This window comes from Carassius carassius, chromosome 20 (genome assembly GCF_963082965.1).
Source record: "Carassius carassius chromosome 20, fCarCar2.1, whole genome shotgun sequence".
In the NCBI taxonomy this organism is placed as follows: Eukaryota; Metazoa; Chordata; class Actinopteri; order Cypriniformes; family Cyprinidae; genus Carassius; species Carassius carassius.
In genome coordinates, this window is record NC_081774.1 from 7,063,622 (window position 1) to 7,081,384 (window position 17,763).

At 35.4% G+C, this 17,763-nt stretch overlaps 1 protein-coding gene across 3 annotated transcripts in view; it reads right to left on the reverse strand.

The window, feature by feature from the left end:
- The window catches only part of LOC132096172 (protein EFR3 homolog A-like), a 39,982-nt gene that overhangs the window by 768 nt on the left and 21,451 nt on the right, over positions 1 to 17,763 (reverse strand). The window contains exons 9-24 of one of the 3 annotated variants that reach the window (XM_059501403.1): positions 10,652 to 10,730; positions 10,379 to 10,514; positions 9,400 to 9,567; positions 9,194 to 9,308; positions 8,565 to 8,616; positions 6,920 to 7,092; positions 5,950 to 6,025; positions 5,685 to 5,846; positions 5,432 to 5,563; positions 5,286 to 5,353; positions 4,712 to 4,839; positions 3,418 to 3,468; positions 1,205 to 1,284; positions 1,072 to 1,120; positions 890 to 993; positions 6 to 55 (exon numbers count right to left, since the gene is read on the reverse strand). In XM_059501403.1, coding sequence (XP_059357386.1) covers positions 6 to 55; positions 890 to 993; positions 1,072 to 1,120; positions 1,205 to 1,284; positions 3,418 to 3,468; positions 4,712 to 4,839; positions 5,286 to 5,353; positions 5,432 to 5,563; positions 5,685 to 5,846; positions 5,950 to 6,025; positions 6,920 to 7,092; positions 8,565 to 8,616; positions 9,194 to 9,308; positions 9,400 to 9,567; positions 10,379 to 10,514; positions 10,652 to 10,730 — 1,623 coding nt within the window. Of the gene's footprint in view, positions 1 to 5; positions 56 to 889; positions 994 to 1,071; positions 1,121 to 1,204; positions 1,291 to 3,417; positions 3,469 to 4,711; positions 4,840 to 5,285; positions 5,354 to 5,431; positions 5,564 to 5,684; positions 5,847 to 5,949; positions 6,026 to 6,919; positions 7,093 to 8,564; positions 8,617 to 9,193; positions 9,309 to 9,399; positions 9,568 to 10,378; positions 10,515 to 10,651; positions 10,731 to 17,763 lie in introns of all 3 variants that reach the window. The other 2 variants (XM_059501405.1, XM_059501404.1) reach the window with 2 other exon arrangements.

A 17,763-nucleotide genomic window follows, 5' to 3' on the forward strand; every position in this document is an offset into this window, starting at 1 on the left:
CTTACCGAATTGTGAGTTCAAATATCTGAGCCAAGCGATCGTGTAGCATGCTGGCCTGAAAACACACACAGGAAGCTGTGCTGCATCAAGGGCTTCTAATTCCCACAACACAGTCTTACACCAATTATACTTAATAAGCCAATATACTTAAAAATATTTTTTTTCATTAGGAAAAGTCAGAAAAGTTTTACGCAAACCCCCATATTTTTTACACCTTGACAGGACATGGTTTATTCAATGGAGATTTTGGTAGAGTAATAAATCTTTCAAAAACTAACTATACAAAAACATAAAATTTACTTATATCTTATATTATTATATATTGGCCAATTCAAAACTTAGTCATCATTGGTTTTGAAAGGTTGCATTTATGTAGTCAGAAATACTGACATAGTCAGAAATATTGTCAAATATATCAAATAATTAAGAATATAGGTTTTCTATTTTCATTTAATTTTAATTTATTCCTGTGATGGCAAAGCTGATTTTTCAGCATCGTTACATTTAGTCTTCAGTTTCACATGACACTTCAGAAATTATTTTAATATGCTGATTTGCTGCTAAAAAAACATTTCTTTTTATCAATGTTAAAAATTGATACATTTTTTGAAGGAGACTGAATATAAAGGTTAAAAGAACAGCATTTATTTGTACTATTATCAATGTCTTAGTCACTTATTCATCCATTTAATGGGTCCTTGTTGAATAAAAGCATTCATTTTCTTAAACAACAAAACATGTCCACAAACTTTTAAACATTAGTGTACATATATATGCCAATATATTGCTTAGTGGGCTAAAAATATTAAAAATCCTATTTGAACATTCCAAATTTTTTCCAGTTGTGTTAAATGCAAACAAGCTGATTGGCAGAACACACAAGCTGTACCTTGGACTCGCAGTGGGCGGCAATCTCCTCAAACGGAGCTTTCTGGAACTTCTCCATCACCTGCCTTCTCCTTTCCCTTTCCTGTTCCTCCAGACCAGTGGTATCTGAGAGGGATGGAGTGACATCAGACGCTAACACACAGAGTACAAACACACACTAACACAGAGTAGAAACACACGTACCGATGGCCTTCTTCAGGGTCTCAAACGTGATCTCCTCTGCAAGCTCGGACTACAGGAGAAACACATAAATATGTTCTTTAGTCAAACTCTTAATGATGAAAACTCAAGCATGATTTAATTATGTCCAGTGTACCTGATCGGGCAAGCTGTTGGAAAGGATGTCAACTTGGAGAGAAATAGTGTCGACAAAACTCTTCCTACGGGGCAGCCGGTCTTCCTCTGTGGGTCAAAAGTCAAAGATATAAATGATCCAAGTTTTAAGGACTGAAATATATCCAATCATGCATGGATTCGACGTGGAACTGGGCTAAACTTAACCCAGTATTCGCATTTGTGATATATGGGTTTAATTCGCCTCTTATTCATGAAGGGAGGTGAATATCCCAAAGCCAGCCAGTGTAATCTCACTGACTGCTCATGTTTAATGAATGTAATGTTCAGGCAAAGCAGTGTGAAAGCATTATTAAACAGAAGGAAATGCAAATCACACAAACACAGGCTGCCATCACAGCAAAATAAGTTTCAAAAGAAAAATTTCTTCAAAAGAAAAAAGAGTTTCAGGGCAAGAGTGCTGATGACACATCAGAATCAGAACTCATTTCAGAAAACTATATACACTAACATTTCAAAACATTAAAAGTTTACACCACAAGAAAATAATAAAACTTTAATTTTATATACTGTATGTGTGTGTGTGTGTGTGTGTGTGTGTGTGTGTGTGTGTGTGTGTATATATATAAACATATATATATATATATATATATATATATATATATATATATTAGTGGTGGGCCGTTATCGGTGTTAACGTGCTGCGTTAACGGGAGACTCTTATCGGGCGATAAAAAAAAAATATAGCCGTTAATCTATTCTCAAAGTTGGGTTGGTAGCTGGGTCTATAGTAGGCCAGCTATGATGACTTTCACCTTGATATTTTAGCACGGATGTATACCTAACCGAATTGCACTTTAGGGGGCGAGAACGAGTTTTTAAACCTGTGTGTATGCCTACTGTGAAATTACCACATCAAACGTGACCTGCTGACATGGATGCAGCTGAAGCCGCCGGGTTTGCTTCAGGGAATTTTTTTTTTTTTTTTTTTAAGAAGCTTCCCAATGGAAACCTCGACAAGACGCACGCCTGTTTCACACATAATCCGTCTGCAGTGCGTATGCAGTCCATTTGCGTTACGTATGTGGTGCAGAAGCAGCACGGACTCATACTCATTGTGCTTTCACACAGGACGCGTTTGCAGTCCGCTCCTCGGTACGTGAACGATCGCTGCACTGCTGCAGACGCAACGCCCTTGTGCAATGTGGAATTAGTTTACAGCTTTCTCAAGCACTTTGTGATGCATTTTGGAAACAACTGGCTTGAGAAACCCATTCTAAAAGACTTACTTTTAGTCATTATTTTATTTGGGTAGCACACATATTCTGAATGCCTTTGGCAGAATTCAAATGAGCCATTTTAATATAGATTAATCTAGATTAATTCCAAGATTACAGTGAGGTTAAACTAGATAAAAAAAAATGTATCTATGCCCACCACTAATATATATATATATATATATATATATATATATATATATATATATATATATATATATATATATATATATATATATATGAAGAGTTCATTTGAAAAAAAACTTAAAATGTCAAAAAAAAAAATTTTTTTTTTTTAAATTCTGCATTGCATTTGATATCAAACAAACTGCAGTTAACAATAAAACACAAAAACATGATTTATGAATTATCTGTTTTTGTAAATAAACTCATCATACATATTTATATATAGTACAAGTATATTTTTAATTATAATTAATACATTATATTTTTATACAATATATTTTTTATATATTTTTTCACACAAATCAGCCTTGAAAATGTGAAATAAACCCTCTATTCAAAGGTTTTCTCGAGTGCAGCAGGTCTACTGTGATTGGTAGAAAATCAGGTCCAAAAAAATAGTCAAATGATACTTCATCAGCACTCTCCCTGAACAGTAAGCTCGAACCGATGCGTGTTCTCTCTTTAACCTACCAGTTACACCGTCCAGAAGAAAGCAGCATACAAAACACCAATCAAGTTAAACAGGACTCATTTATCTCATTACACAATATACTTGGTATATGTTTCACCATAATGCTGAAATTCATTCAACAACACATTCAGGAGCTACAGGAAATCTGTCACAGTTTCTATGGAGTTGAGGAAGCCTACATACGCATCTATGGAAAAAAAACACTGTTGGGCTAGGAAGAAACAAACTACATATTCTTGCTATTAACTCAACTTTCTATCCACACATGGACAGGTGTCCTCACTAACTCAATGATGGTACCTCTGGATGTCTGTTTGCATCTGTGCAGAATCTTTCCTACTGTGTACAGGACTACAGCGCAAACACACACACAGACAGAGAGAAGGCAACAGAGAATGAAGCGGGTGAATTCACATGTGACAAGGAAAGATCTTCAGGAAGTTAGAATTAGTATTATTTTAGAGATTTAGAGGGACTTGGTGATTAATTGTAGCACCAGGTTCTTGGCTGGAATACACCACATGACTTTCAAAATGACTTTCAGGTTTTGAAACACTAGGCATCATACATCTCACGGTGAAAAATGTGCTTCATTTGTAGGATATGCCTGACAAATGAAAACTATGTGTATTCTAAAGTCAGCTCAAAATATCAAACGTATCATATCCTCTAACTGAATGGAATCAAAAGTCTGAAGTCTGTACCCATCATACACGATCATACAAGATTTTCTGTGAAATCTGTTAACTGCTACTTGCCAAAATCTGCAGGCTAGATGCGACTTTCAGGTAGTAGACATAGACGCAGCAGCAGGCCGGCTTTGATTTTACAATGCACTTTCACAGAAGTGAGCAATGTAGACAATCACAGACATGTTTGTTGATTTCTACAATGCAATGGCCAATCAGAGGTGTTTAGGTTTGGAATCATGTCAATCATGCTCGACAATCGACAATCAGCCATGTACAACACAGATATAGCTAACCACTACACCATATAGATAAAGATCATTTCAGAAGAACAGAGTGATGTGATTTTGCAACCGAGCCTGGTCCAAAAGCAAGGTTCCATTAATGTAATAAATTGTATAATTAAAGTGTTACTTAATTATTGTAAAGTGTTACCCAATAATATATTTGAAGACTATATATATATATATATATATATATATATTTTTTTTTTTTTTTTTTTTTTCAATAAAAAAGCCAAAAGAGGCAAAAGATGTGTAGGTGTTCTTCAGCTGTATGTACGGTTAACTGTTTAAAGACAGCATGAAATGGCATTCACAACCATTTTATTTTCATAATCTGACATTTTCATCTGAAATGAAATATTCAATCAGAAAAAAAACAGGACAAGAATTTATTTTACCCACTGTGATTTTTGAGTGGACAGGAACATTTTATATTATTCATCTATATTATTGCTTAATCAAAAAGTAATTTCATAGGCAGAAAATATTTATATATTTTTTATAAAAAAAAGTAAAAAGAAAATGCCAATACAGAGTTAATGTAATGTTACTGCTTTAGATTTAATCTTGGAAACTGAATTAATTCAGATAACATATTGTACAGTACAGAATAGTGTTTACCTGTAACCTGGGGTATGTACGGTATGGACAGTCTCTCTACGTTATATCCAGGTAAAGACAGAGCTTCTGCCAGATCAGCCGTCTGAAAATACAAACCAACATCGTCCCGGTCTAAAGAGTCTGGGAGCCTGATCCACACACAAGCACACAGATACACACAAAGAAGGAGACCTGGAATGAGTTATGCCATTTTTATTATGCATTAATAAAACCAACAGATTTAAGCTATGGCTGATATTAAAGCTCAATACTATTCTGACTAAATACATGAAAAATTTAATCTAAAACAATAATTTTAAAGGCTGCAAATAAATTCAGAAAACACAACATTATGATGTACAGCATAAAAAAAAAATTATATTTATTTTGAGTTCAGCTAAAGATTACATTTAATAGCTTTATAACGGTTTTTAAAGATTAATGTTAAGTGATTTGTAGATGAAGGCCAAGGTAATAAAAAATTTGAGGAAATTCACCTGCATAATTAATGATATCAATACATAAAAAAAATGTTTAATATCAGCTGATTATTGACACAGTCCTTTAGTAAAAACACATTCTCAGAAATACTCACACACACTTCTCTCTGAAGACGTGTTCAGGCAGAAGATATGGAGCATCTAGATTTCTCATCTCAATCACCTGACAGGAAGGAAAGGAGTTAGAGTATATTGTATGTAAAGGGATGTGTGTGTGCCGCAAGCATGTGCGCACATTTACCTTGCTGACGTGTTGGCAGAAAGGGGGATTTGCAATCATCTGACTCAGGAAGTTGAGGTATGCGGCGACCAACGCCATGATTCCACAGCGAATAAACATTGGCATGTTCTCCTCATTAGCCAGGACCATATCCTTCAGCCAATCAAGACAGAGATTAGCATAGTAAATAAGAAAACTTTGAGAAATGCTAAGTCTCTTCGAATTCAAGCATCTGCTAAATGAATGACTGTCAATGTACTGTAGGTGAGCATACCTGCAGGGCGATGGACAGGCGCATGAGATCAATCATCACCTCCTCATTGGCCAGTTCAATAGTGATCAATGCCAGAGCTGTGAAGAGCAGCTCAAAGTTCTTCTGCACGTTATCTTCCTCCTTACAGCCCAGATAGATGTGTCTGTATAGCTGCTGCCCATGCTGGGGAGAGGGGGAGAGGGAGAGGGAGAGAGAACAACAGGTTAAGGGCTGAAGTTCCACATGTGTGCAGCTGTGACGTCTGTGTGTTTGTGAAGTCTTGTACCTTTTTCATGAAGACCACATCCTGTTTGGAGATTTTTTCTCTCTTGATCTTCAGAGCAGCTACATTAGGAATAATCCTGTGCACAAACACAAATGTGCACAGGATTGTGAAATGGTTCAGTATGCATTCATTCTGATGGATCAGAAGACACTCTCACCTAAAACTGCTGGCACCAGTGTTGTGTTATTACTGCTAAATAAACTATTAAACCTTAAAAGTTGTTTTCGTTAATTGGAATAAAGCTTAAAAAAATATATCTTAAATATAAAAACCTGGCAAGTAAATGAAATGAAATGTTAAAGTAAAAGCACTGCAATTAATACAACGGAAATACAAATATAATGAATTATTGAAAAAGAATGCACAACAAAATAACTTTAAAAAAAATATTAACTTTAAAAAATATTTTTATATATATATATAAAATACAAATATATAATATATAAAAATATCTAATGCAAAATATAAAAAAATTATATAAAAGTATATCAATAATAAAATGTCAATTAAGTGAAACGTTTGTGTACTTTTTAAAGTTTGACCTCATCCACATTTACTTTCTTAAATAAAAAAAGACTGTGGTCTATAAAAGAAAGATCACATACTGACTTTTAAAACAACATCAGGCTGAGTAAATAATATTTTCATGTTACAAAAATAATTTACAAAAAAAAAAAAAAAAGCAAAAAATGAAGATTGTTTTATAAATGAATAACCCATAAAAACTAATAAAAACTCAAAGGCTTGCAGGAATCATGATACTTGTGCTGCAGCTCCACTCAGCATTAATCAGGTTTTACAAATCACGCTGAACATAATGAAACGGTTACATGTCAAATTGAATAAATGCATTTACAGCATAAAAAAAAAACTGACTTCAATAATTAAATGAATTAAAGGTGTTGACACATTAACTTTGGCAGCCTAGTTTTCGCACATTCACTTTAAGGTGTTATGTGTGCATCTATACCGGATCCCTCTGAGTTTGGCTCTGTTGTCATGGCGATCGATGATGTTGTGCAGAATCTCCAAAACGAGCTGCCGAAGTTCACTGTCTTCCATCAAAGAGATGGAGCATAACGGCTCCAGAAACGCCACAGGCAGGCCAGCACACATTGTTTTACACTTAAACCCTGACGTAACCTACACACACACACAGAACGAATCCATCAGATATGAACAGCATCATTATTACAGTACATATTCACACTAGTAACTCTAGCAACTCATTTGCACTTGTGGAAATGGCCAGCAGTGGGAGATGGAGAGTAAAAGTTGTTGACATCCAAAATAACAATTTCAACCTGCGGCCCATTTCCTGCCTGTTGCTGGGCAACGGCGCCTGAAATGTTGCCCTGTCTAAAACCAGCCATAAACCAGACTAAAGACAAAATTGGACATTAGAAAAAAGAAAAAGGACACTAAACACCACAGGCAGCTGTGATCTGATGTTATGATCCGTGCAGTCTGCTGTCTAGGAACCTTCAGAAACTCCCTCAGGAGGATGTGGAAGATTTTTACTAACAAGCTCAGAGACCGAAGGCAAGTCTAATATATGTTCAATAGTCATGATGACTAGCGATGCTTGATACTGGAATTATAGTTCACACAAAACTGAAAATCCTGTCATTAATTACTCACCCTCCTTCATGTCATTCTAAACCCATGAGCCTATCTTCGCAACACAATTTAAGATATTTTTTTATGAAATTCAAAAGCTTTCTGACCCTGCATATATACCAACACAACTAAAACATTCAAGGCCCAGAAAAGTAGTAAGGAGATCATTAAAATAGTCCATGTGACATCAGTGGTTTAACTGTAATGTTATGAAGCTACGAGAATACTTTGTGCGAGAACAAAACAAAAATAATGACTTCTAATTAACTTTCAACCGTTTCTTCTCTTCTGTGTGTCTCCGCAGCTATTCATGATAATACCAGACGTGTGCGTCTTCCTCTGCTTGTAAACAATCTACAGCACATCCTTGCAGCAAAGTATTCTTCTAGCTTCATATAATTACGGTTGATGTCACATGGTATATATGTTAACAATTCCCTAACTACCTTTCTGTGCCTTGAATGCGGTAGTTGCATTGCTGTCTATGGTGGGTCAGAGAGCTCTTGGATTTCATCAAAAATATCATAATTTGTGTTCCCAAGATGAACAAAAGTCTAATGGGTCTGGAAAGACATGAGGGTGAGTAATCAATGACAGAATTTTAATTTTTGGGTGATCTATCCCTTTGAGGTGCAGTCATGTTAGCAACATTCATGCAATTTTTTTCTGGCAAAGTGAGTCAATTGTCAGCTGTCAATATTGTAGATGCATGAAGCTCAAACAGAATTCACTATTTCTAACCGAGCAGTTTGCTGTTAGTCAATGTGACAAATCTGTTTGACAGACTGAACCTGATGCAAAATTGTCACGAGGAAATCTTTCGCCATCGTGTGAAATTACAGACTGCATAGATTCCTATTGGAACCAGTAACCTGAAATGATTTTTACTGGCAAACATTCAGGGAGCAACGACAAATGTGATCGCACCTTTAGATTCTCTTCATCATCACTAACTTACACACACACACAATGGAAAAGAAAGAAATTAGGTTTACCATAATGAGAGAACTTAACAGCATTGCCTGGATTCTCTTAGTGCCCTGATGCCTGAGAAAGAAAAAGGAGATGATTTAACTTGATTTTATTTTTTTGCAAACAGTTGCTGGATTCCTATCTGCATACTATACACACAAAACAGTAAATGTATAGTAGTAGGTATTTCAGCAGTTGGTAGCGACAGCAATGACAATGAAATCTGACAAATCTTTATTATTATTATTTGACAAATCACGTTTATTATTAGAAATTATTAAAGTAGATAAAAATTAACATTTCTTAATTATATGAACATTTAATTTATGTTTTTCCCCCAGTTATAAAAGATAAGTAAATAATAATGCTGTACAATACATAGCAAATAAAAACAACAAAGACACAAATGAAATAAACCGTGCTTGAATTTTTTATTTTTTATCTAGAACCGCAATATTGAGTTGTCTGATTTGTCTGTTTACACTCACTTAAGATGCACTTTTGACATCCCTGATTACAAGTCATTTGCATGTTGCAAATACGCCTGTGTCAGTGTAACGTGTGCAATCAGTGCCATAATCAAGGATTCAAGAAACTTTCTCTAAACACTACAACCACCATGACAAATGCAGAAACACACACACTGTCCTACCCAATCTTGACGGTATCCAGCGTGTGACACGGCGTGCCGTAAACAGGAACTTTTCCCATAATGAACATCATCACTTCAGCTCTCTGATAATCGGGAAGATTTCCTCCAAAGAAACCTAGACACACACACAAATTCGTTTTATTGAATTAGTTCGGTATTTGGACTTCACAAAAGGTCAGATTTTAGTGAGCACGTCAAGCTGTCACCGATGGTTTGGATGATGGCGTTCTGGACAATCCGCTCCTCGCTCTCTTTAGTGCGGGTGGAGGAAAGGCTGCTCGCAGAGTTCCTGCGGGAACCGTCGCCCAACTCAAAATCCACACTCATACGCAGATGCTTTAGCAGGGTGTTAAACACCTCCAGGACTGTGGGACCTGAGAATAAACAGACACACAGCACAAAAGTAATTATGCAGAATTGTGCAGATTTTCCTTCAAAATCAGCACAGAAAATGCTTAAAACACCACAGATTCTGTCGGGACCTATTGAATAAGCACTATATGATATTAAAGGGATAGTTCACCCAAAAAATGAAAATTCTGTCATTTTCTCACCCTTGTGTTGTTCCAAACCTGTATTTTTTTTTTTATTCTGCTCAATAGAGGAAACATATATTTTGGTAACCAAACAGTTACTGGTAGCCATTGACTTCCATAGTATGGAGAAAAAAAATACTATGGAAGTCAACAGCTAAAAGTAACTGTTTGGTTACCAAAATGTCTTCTGCCATGTATGAAACACTGAACTATGAAACTATTCTTTTAAAAACCACATTAAAAGAAATATCAAACTAGACGCAGGAACTAAAGAGCACTGCTAGGGGGCGCTGTAGTTTCTCTACACAACAAACCCACAAAACCTTCAGTCATTTGTCAAATAGACATTGTCAATTAATCATTACACATAATGGGACTCTAAAGAGTTCACTAGTTCATCATACACATGCCAATTTATTGACCACTTGAAGGTTTTGACTGGGTGACATTCGTGTTAGTTAACATACCCAACCACAGATTGGGTGGAGAAGAGATCGGACTGAGAAACGTGTAAGCATTGTTTTGATTATGAGCAATATGACCTGTGAGAGAAATTAGATTTCAGGAAGGAATAAAAGACAATGAGGAATGAACATCAGAAGAGATGATGAATGAAAAGAGGAAATGTAGTTTGTTGTTTTCGGCTTACCGATGGAGCCCTTGGCTGCTATGGCAACCGTCTCCAGCAGCACCTGAACGATACCTGCCCGCACACGTGGGGTGTTCTTACTGTGAGTGTCGAGGTGAGACAACACTTGCTGGATCACATGGTGAGAATGCTGGGCCTGAAACACACACATACACGCACACTAAGTTCATTACACATGCTGTAGAAGTAAATTTACTCTTCATTATCATTAAATGCTGTAATGGTCACACAGGATTACCAAAAAGAGATGAAGAGAGAATCTAGTCGCTTTACCTGTATTGAGTACATGATTATCCTGAAACAGGAAACAGCAAAATCATTTGGGTCCCACAGACGATGGTTGTCTAAATGCCTGCAGGAAAATAAGGCTGTGTATAATGACCTCTTATAAGACATGTTTCTGATTATATGATTATCCATATCCACCAGGATAGTTCACTTCTATTATTATGAATGGGAGAGAGTGCAATGTGTAATATGATGGAATATGTCCAGCCTTCTAAGGAAAAGATCCAATCAACAAATGGCAATCAGCATCTAGGGATGTGCGCTTGAGACTACAACCTGGAATCAGGGTTTGTAGAGAAACTGCTAAATGAAATTCCAGGACATTTTTTTCTCGTTTAAACAAACAATATTGTTATCTTTCAAATTCTAATAAACTAATGAAACAAAATGGTACAAATAAAGTGCAGCACAAAAGCATGCAATGATGTTGGCATCTCTAACATTTGAAAGGATATTATGTCAAAGTTATCGCTTTTTTTCTATGAATAGATGATTGACCTGAAGAATGAAAGCTGTATCAAACACTTGGGAAATGATGACCTATATCACCCCTTATCAACACTAGGATGTGTGATAATTAGGGCTGAAACGATTAGTCGACATCTTGACAACGTCAACAATAAAAAAATTGTAGACAAAGATTTTTGTTGTCAAGTAGTCATTTTATGTTATATGACCGAATGTAAGAGCCTGCAATAGCGTGGTTGGACCAGTTTGGCACTGTAGCGCAAGATTCAGCTCTCCTGATGCAATTCAAGAGAAGACGACGCAGCGGCAGCACTTCAGAGCAAAGGCAGCCAAACCTGAGGCTGCTGAGCGGCGTTTGGATGAATATGTAAATGTATACCATGCGCTTTCCTCTCAATAACAAAATAAACACAACAAAAACTGATGGGAAAAAAGCAGCTGTTTAAAAAATATATGATTACAGATATGTGGATGTTTGCACGAGCTCTGTAGTTCAGTACTCCAGTAAAGTCCAGTCATGTTTATTTATTTAGTACTTTATGCAATAGCCTTAAATCAAGCAGCTTTATAGTATTATTAAACATGAAAAACCAGATTCAGTGTCGCTTTCAGTTCAGTTCAGAATAACAACTTGATTTTCTGTTATAAAGCAGCTCTTCAGTGTGGAGCTAGCAAATGATAACATCTTTTTATTAGTGGGGGAAAAAAAACATTTAATTACAGTTAAAGTTTGGTTTGCAGAGATCAAAGCTTTATCTAGCTCGGGACTGTTTTGATTATCATGACCCTATAAGGTATTTTAAGAGAAATTATGTTATAAATATAAATTTATCCAAAAAATAAAATTTCTTATCACTTGAATATATGAATATATTTTAGTAATTAAATTATTAAAGGGTGAATAAGAGCGTTTCTCTGCCATCTCATTTTGTGTGCCAAATATGTTTGTATAAATTAATTGTAAAACTGTAATTACAAAATATGACTTTCAAAAGCTGAATTGATTACCTTTATTTGTTAGAATATGTATAACTCAATATTGTAACTAATTGCAAAAGCTGAATAATCAGTAAATGTCTACTGATTAATCAGCGAAATAATCAATGATTAGACAATTAATCATTCTAATAATCGTTAGATTAATCGATTATAAAAATAATTGTTTGTTGCAGCCCTAGTGACAATACTCTTCACTCACGAGATATGCAGATACTTTTTTTTTTAAATGACAAAAGATTTGTCTTAAAAAAAAAAAAAAAACCCAAATCTAAACAATGCATTTGTATTTTGAAATGTATAAGGAGTAATATCGCGATGTATGGTGCATCGTTAATTTTGCGTAACTTTGCATTTTTTTTATCGAGAAAAAAAAAGATAACATTGATTTCATATATACTGCCCTTTATAAATTCAAGTACCTTCTCAAAAATATGTCTGTTTTCAAGGGTTTTCCAGGACTTGATTTTCAAAAAGTCAGATTCAAGTACTTCAAGTAATCAAGCACTTTAAGCACCTTGTACGAACCCTGTGGAATATATGCTTTTAATGCTATTTGAGCATGAAAAAAAAACATGTATGGGTCAGTTAATGTCAGATTTCATTGCAGATATGAAACACGTTATTAAATGTGAAAACTGCTATCTTTAAATCTGCAGAATTTACCCTTTGCTAAACAACAAAAAAAAGTTACTGACCAATTTGATGTTAGCAAGTAACCTTTGCCCTATATAATTTTTCACAATGAAGCTTTTAGCCCTTTTAAATGAAAATCTGTGTAGGATCTGTGTTTGGATGTTTTTATGCACTTTAAGAAAATCATCTAAAAACTGGTGTCATTTATTAACGATGAAGCAGAGAAGTTTTTTAAATTAAATTTACAAAGATCCATTAAAATATAAAAAAATATATTTAAAGCAAAGGAAATTTTTTTTTCGATTGAACCATCACCCCTCAATTTAGTTTCAAAGACTAATGAAGTCACAGTTTTTCATCATACTAACGGGTAATTCAACAGTTTCTATGAAGTAAAGAAAAAGTCCTATAAAATGTAAGAATTCATTACAGCCCATTAAAAAAAAAACTATTTAAACCAACTTGAACCATTTCATGAGCACATAAAATCATCTTTACAAAAATGTCCAGTTAATTCCTATGTGATGTTCTGTTAGGGTTGGACGATATGACCTAAAATCTAAATCTTATATATTTATTTGCCCTCATAGTTTACCGACAAGGTTTGTACTGTAAATATGCTCAGCTATTAAATGTGGGATATTTTTTTTCGAATCTAAGGAAACTAACTTAATCATTGAATATTTCGAACTATTTAAACCAAAGCACACATTTCTTGAAATGAAAATGTCTGCATATTTTTTTTTACTCTGCTCAGGAGGGCAGATTAGGCTAGTAATAGGCTAGTTTAAGTCTAACAGGATTTAAAAAAAAAGTGTAATAAACGATTTGGAAAAAATTACATCGGTTAGTGGTTCTGAATATCGATTGTATGAGTTTAATACTTAAAAATTAGTTATGAAAACAAACACACATACACACACACACACACACACAAAACAGCTCATTATTAAAGAGATCGTTCACACAAAAATTTAATTTTGGTCATTATTTACCAGCATTTTGTTTCAAACTGTATGACTATATTTATCCTGTCCACCCCAAAAAAGATATTTTGAGAAATGCCTAAATTTTTTTTTCATCTATACATTGAAAACCAATGAATACTAATACAGTTTGACACCAGCCTTCTTTAAAATGTCTTTTTATGTTTTGCAGAAGAAAAAGGTTATACAGGTTCGGAACTCAAATTCCATCGGAAAGCTAGTTTGAGTCTTTAAAGCCTCATGCACAGCCAGACGACCACATTCACAGTCTGTGATTTTTTATACAGGTCTTTGGAGTCAATTCTGGCAGCGCTGTCTGTTATGTCAGATATGGTGCTTCCACTCAACAGCAGCTGTGATGCGGAAAACTTGAGCATTCCTTCGCCACATCACAAATTCTGTTACCACACCTTTATCTCTCCTCTTTTCCGCAGTCTGATCTAACTCTAAAACCTCTATGCCACCATCGTCTCCCTTCCTGCTGTCACCATGGTAACGTCAATCTGATCTCACCCCCCATCCGATGCGAGCTATTTTTAGGACGCCTGAAATCCCCTCCAACCCAAAAAAAAAAAGCTCTCTCTGTCTGTCTCCCTGAACACCAGCTTTGTGTGTTATCAGAGGTACAGATATCTGCCCTGGAGCTCAACGTTCCCTTAAAACCTCACACAAGTTTAAGAAATACAGAGCACAAAGCGCACGGTTTAATCAGGAGAGAGCGGGAAAAAGAGCGGGACATGAGAGACGTAGAGATGTGACAGAGAAGGTGAGGCGGTGTGATAGAGAAAGAGACGTAGCTACTTGAGAGCCCTTTGGTGCTTTGATATTCTCTTTTTACAGACGTCTCACTCAGCGCTAATTGGCCAATGACTGAGATGAGCCAAAACAGTCTCAATGAGCCCTGTGAGTCTCCGCACACACACACACACGCACACGCACACACTGCATACAGCTGCATGTGTCTGAATTGTGATACTAATAAGCTGCAGATGGAGACCAGGTCAAGAGCAGTCAAGCCAAGAACTGCTCATTTACAAACGGGCCAAAATCAAAGCCACTCGTCTTCAAATCTGAATCTAAAGTTTCACCTTCAGCCGCCATTAAACTCACTGACAGAGAGACCTACAGTACAGAACTTGTATTTAGCATGTATTTAACAAATTCCATTTTGGTTTTCCATTAAAATTTTTCTGGATTAAATTTTTAATGGTTAAATTACATTTTATTCATCAAAAACTGCGTTATACAATGAATTCCATTTTTATAAATGGATTCTGCGATTCTGCCTGCATTTTCCGCATGGCAGAAACCATAGGCCCTGAAGGTCACAGAAATGCTATTATTTTTGTAATACTAAGGATTAACACATGCTCTAATTTCTACATTGTTAATTTAGAAGTAAAGATAGGCATAAAAAGACAGTATAAGTCATTATAATCAGTAATTATGTTCCCACTGGATGCAACAACTGCCTTGTTTGTAATGGGTTTTATTGTTTTTGTCCTGTCATGCCGGTGGTCTGACCGAGAGACGCCATAACAGTATACAGTATGTTGAGAGGTGTAACATTTCCTTCAGACACTTGAAACATTCAGCCAATCAAAACGCACTGGATAGCTGGCCAATAAGAGCACACCTCGCTTTTCAGAGCGACGAGCCTTGTAAAAATCGACGAGATTCAGAAAGCAGGGCATAGAGGAGAAACAATGTAGATTGTGTGGAAAATATTGTGTTTTTTGAACCGTAAACCACATAAACACATTTCATTACACCAAATACACAAAATAATGTTTTTTTAGGCAACATCATTTGACCCCTTTAAGCATGAAAGAAAATGAGTACTGAATTATGAGTGCAGTCACAAGTTTAGCCAAAAATTCACCTGCAGGTTCTTTAGATAAAGAGATCTATAAATTTAAAACATGTAGTTGTACTTTAATATTTAATACTGCTAAACTAATTGCAGCCGCATGAGAATAATCAATATTGCATTCATTGTGCACTGTCTACTTACGTTATATATATATTGCAGCTTGTCCAATTTAATGAAAATAAGTTGACAATTCTTTTTACATTTGATCATGCATGTAATTAATTTTCATTTGTAAAAATGAATGTTTGCTTAATCCATTCACATTGACATGAATAATTTTCACCAACACAACTCAACACAAATTATGAGAGCGTTTTTAATCTAATATCATCGGTCCATGTAGTCCATTTAATTTGGAACACTGCTAAATTCAGTATCGAATGTTTGGTTATAAACAGCTTAAAATGTTAAAAAGTAATGAGCCCCAAGAAGCTGTGGTTTACAGTGAATTTATAACAGCTAAAGGGTGTTGTTAAAAATCCCCTTAGCTGTTATAAATTCACTGTAAACTATGGCTTTATGGGGCTTATTGCTTTTATAAAACTGTTATTCCAAATGTGTAGTAAGGTTTCACAAAATAAAACAGAGCAAATAAAGTGTAATAATATTAATAAAAACATTATTCTTTCCCCAAATAATGTAGTTCCTCAGAATCAATTGTAGTAATTGTGTGTGTGTGTGTGTATATATATATATATATATATATATACACACACCCCTCATTAGCAACTGTTTCTATGGGCCGCGATACGTAAGCCACATGCCATTTTTGGAACAGTTTGCGATGCTGCGAACCTTTAAGTGAGTTGACTGTGTGTGTCTACAACAGCAAGTTATACACTTGTATATATTTGAATATTCATTGATTATTATGGTGAATGACATCAAGTTGACCGTTCCAAAATGGCGGACACATCAACGTATCCGGAGTGGTCGAATAGAGAATCTATACATATATAGGTTTACAACAGCTTCGAACATTGGTAAACCAATCAGAACCAAGATCCAGAACTATGTGTTTTATAATGTGTAATTATTATGCAGTAATATAATAAAAGTAATACCCAAGTACAAATTCCACCTAAATCCTTTTATTTATTATTTATGTTTTTGCAAAAAATCTATTATTGAATAAAACAAATAATGGTATTTTTGAAGCTGAAATAGCTTAATTTCTGAAGATGTGAAATCGGGAAAAAACATGAATGGTAATATGACCAAGTAGACTGCAAAGTCACTAGGCTGCAGAGTCAGTGTGCAGACAGCAAACACATATTTGCATCTGTAACCCATTTAACACAAATAAAAACGCAGAACAGCTGGATTCAGATCACAACAATTCCTTGAACACAAAACAGAGCCATCTGGGTGCTGCTTGCATTTTCTGCATAATGTTTGTGTTGAGACTGGAATGAATGAATCCCATCATGACCACAGCGTGAGAGGAAGCAGACGAGCGGCTGACAGCAGCAGCAGCAGCGGTGTCTGGACACCTGAGCTCACAGGCTAACACCCCACTGTGTGCTTGTCTGAAAACATCTGCGCATCTCAAAGAGCTCCGGCACCCTTCGCATTTGAGTACAGTATGTGTTGCATATTTGAGACTAGAGCTCATCAAGATCATACAACACCTGGTCTACGGTGATCAAAAAAAAAAACCTTTGTATTTTCTGCTTTCAATTTTCTCTTGTAATCTCCGCTCACAGTCAACCCTGAAATGCGATTAATAGAAACTGACATCCTTGAAAATCTGAAACGGCCACACATATTGTAGCCTGCGCGTTTGTGTGTGTGTTACAGGGTTCTATTAAATATCACAGACTTGAAATGGTACATTACCAATATTTAGCAGATATCTGTACCTGCCTTGACCGTGCAGGTATTCAGCACAGCACAGGCAGTGCGATTTGAAGGATAAAAGTTCATGTTTAAGGGTTAATATTGCATCAAAGTATTATTTTTTATTTTTTTTAAAGCATTGAATATGGAATTGATATTAATCTGCCATAATTACAATAAAACAGTTAGGGCATGTAAAAGCCTTGGTGTGAAGTGTGTGACAACATATTGGAGGAAATGACAAGCTCATAAATATTCTTCCAAAGCTCAAATAAAATTATAAAACTAAACTGGTGATG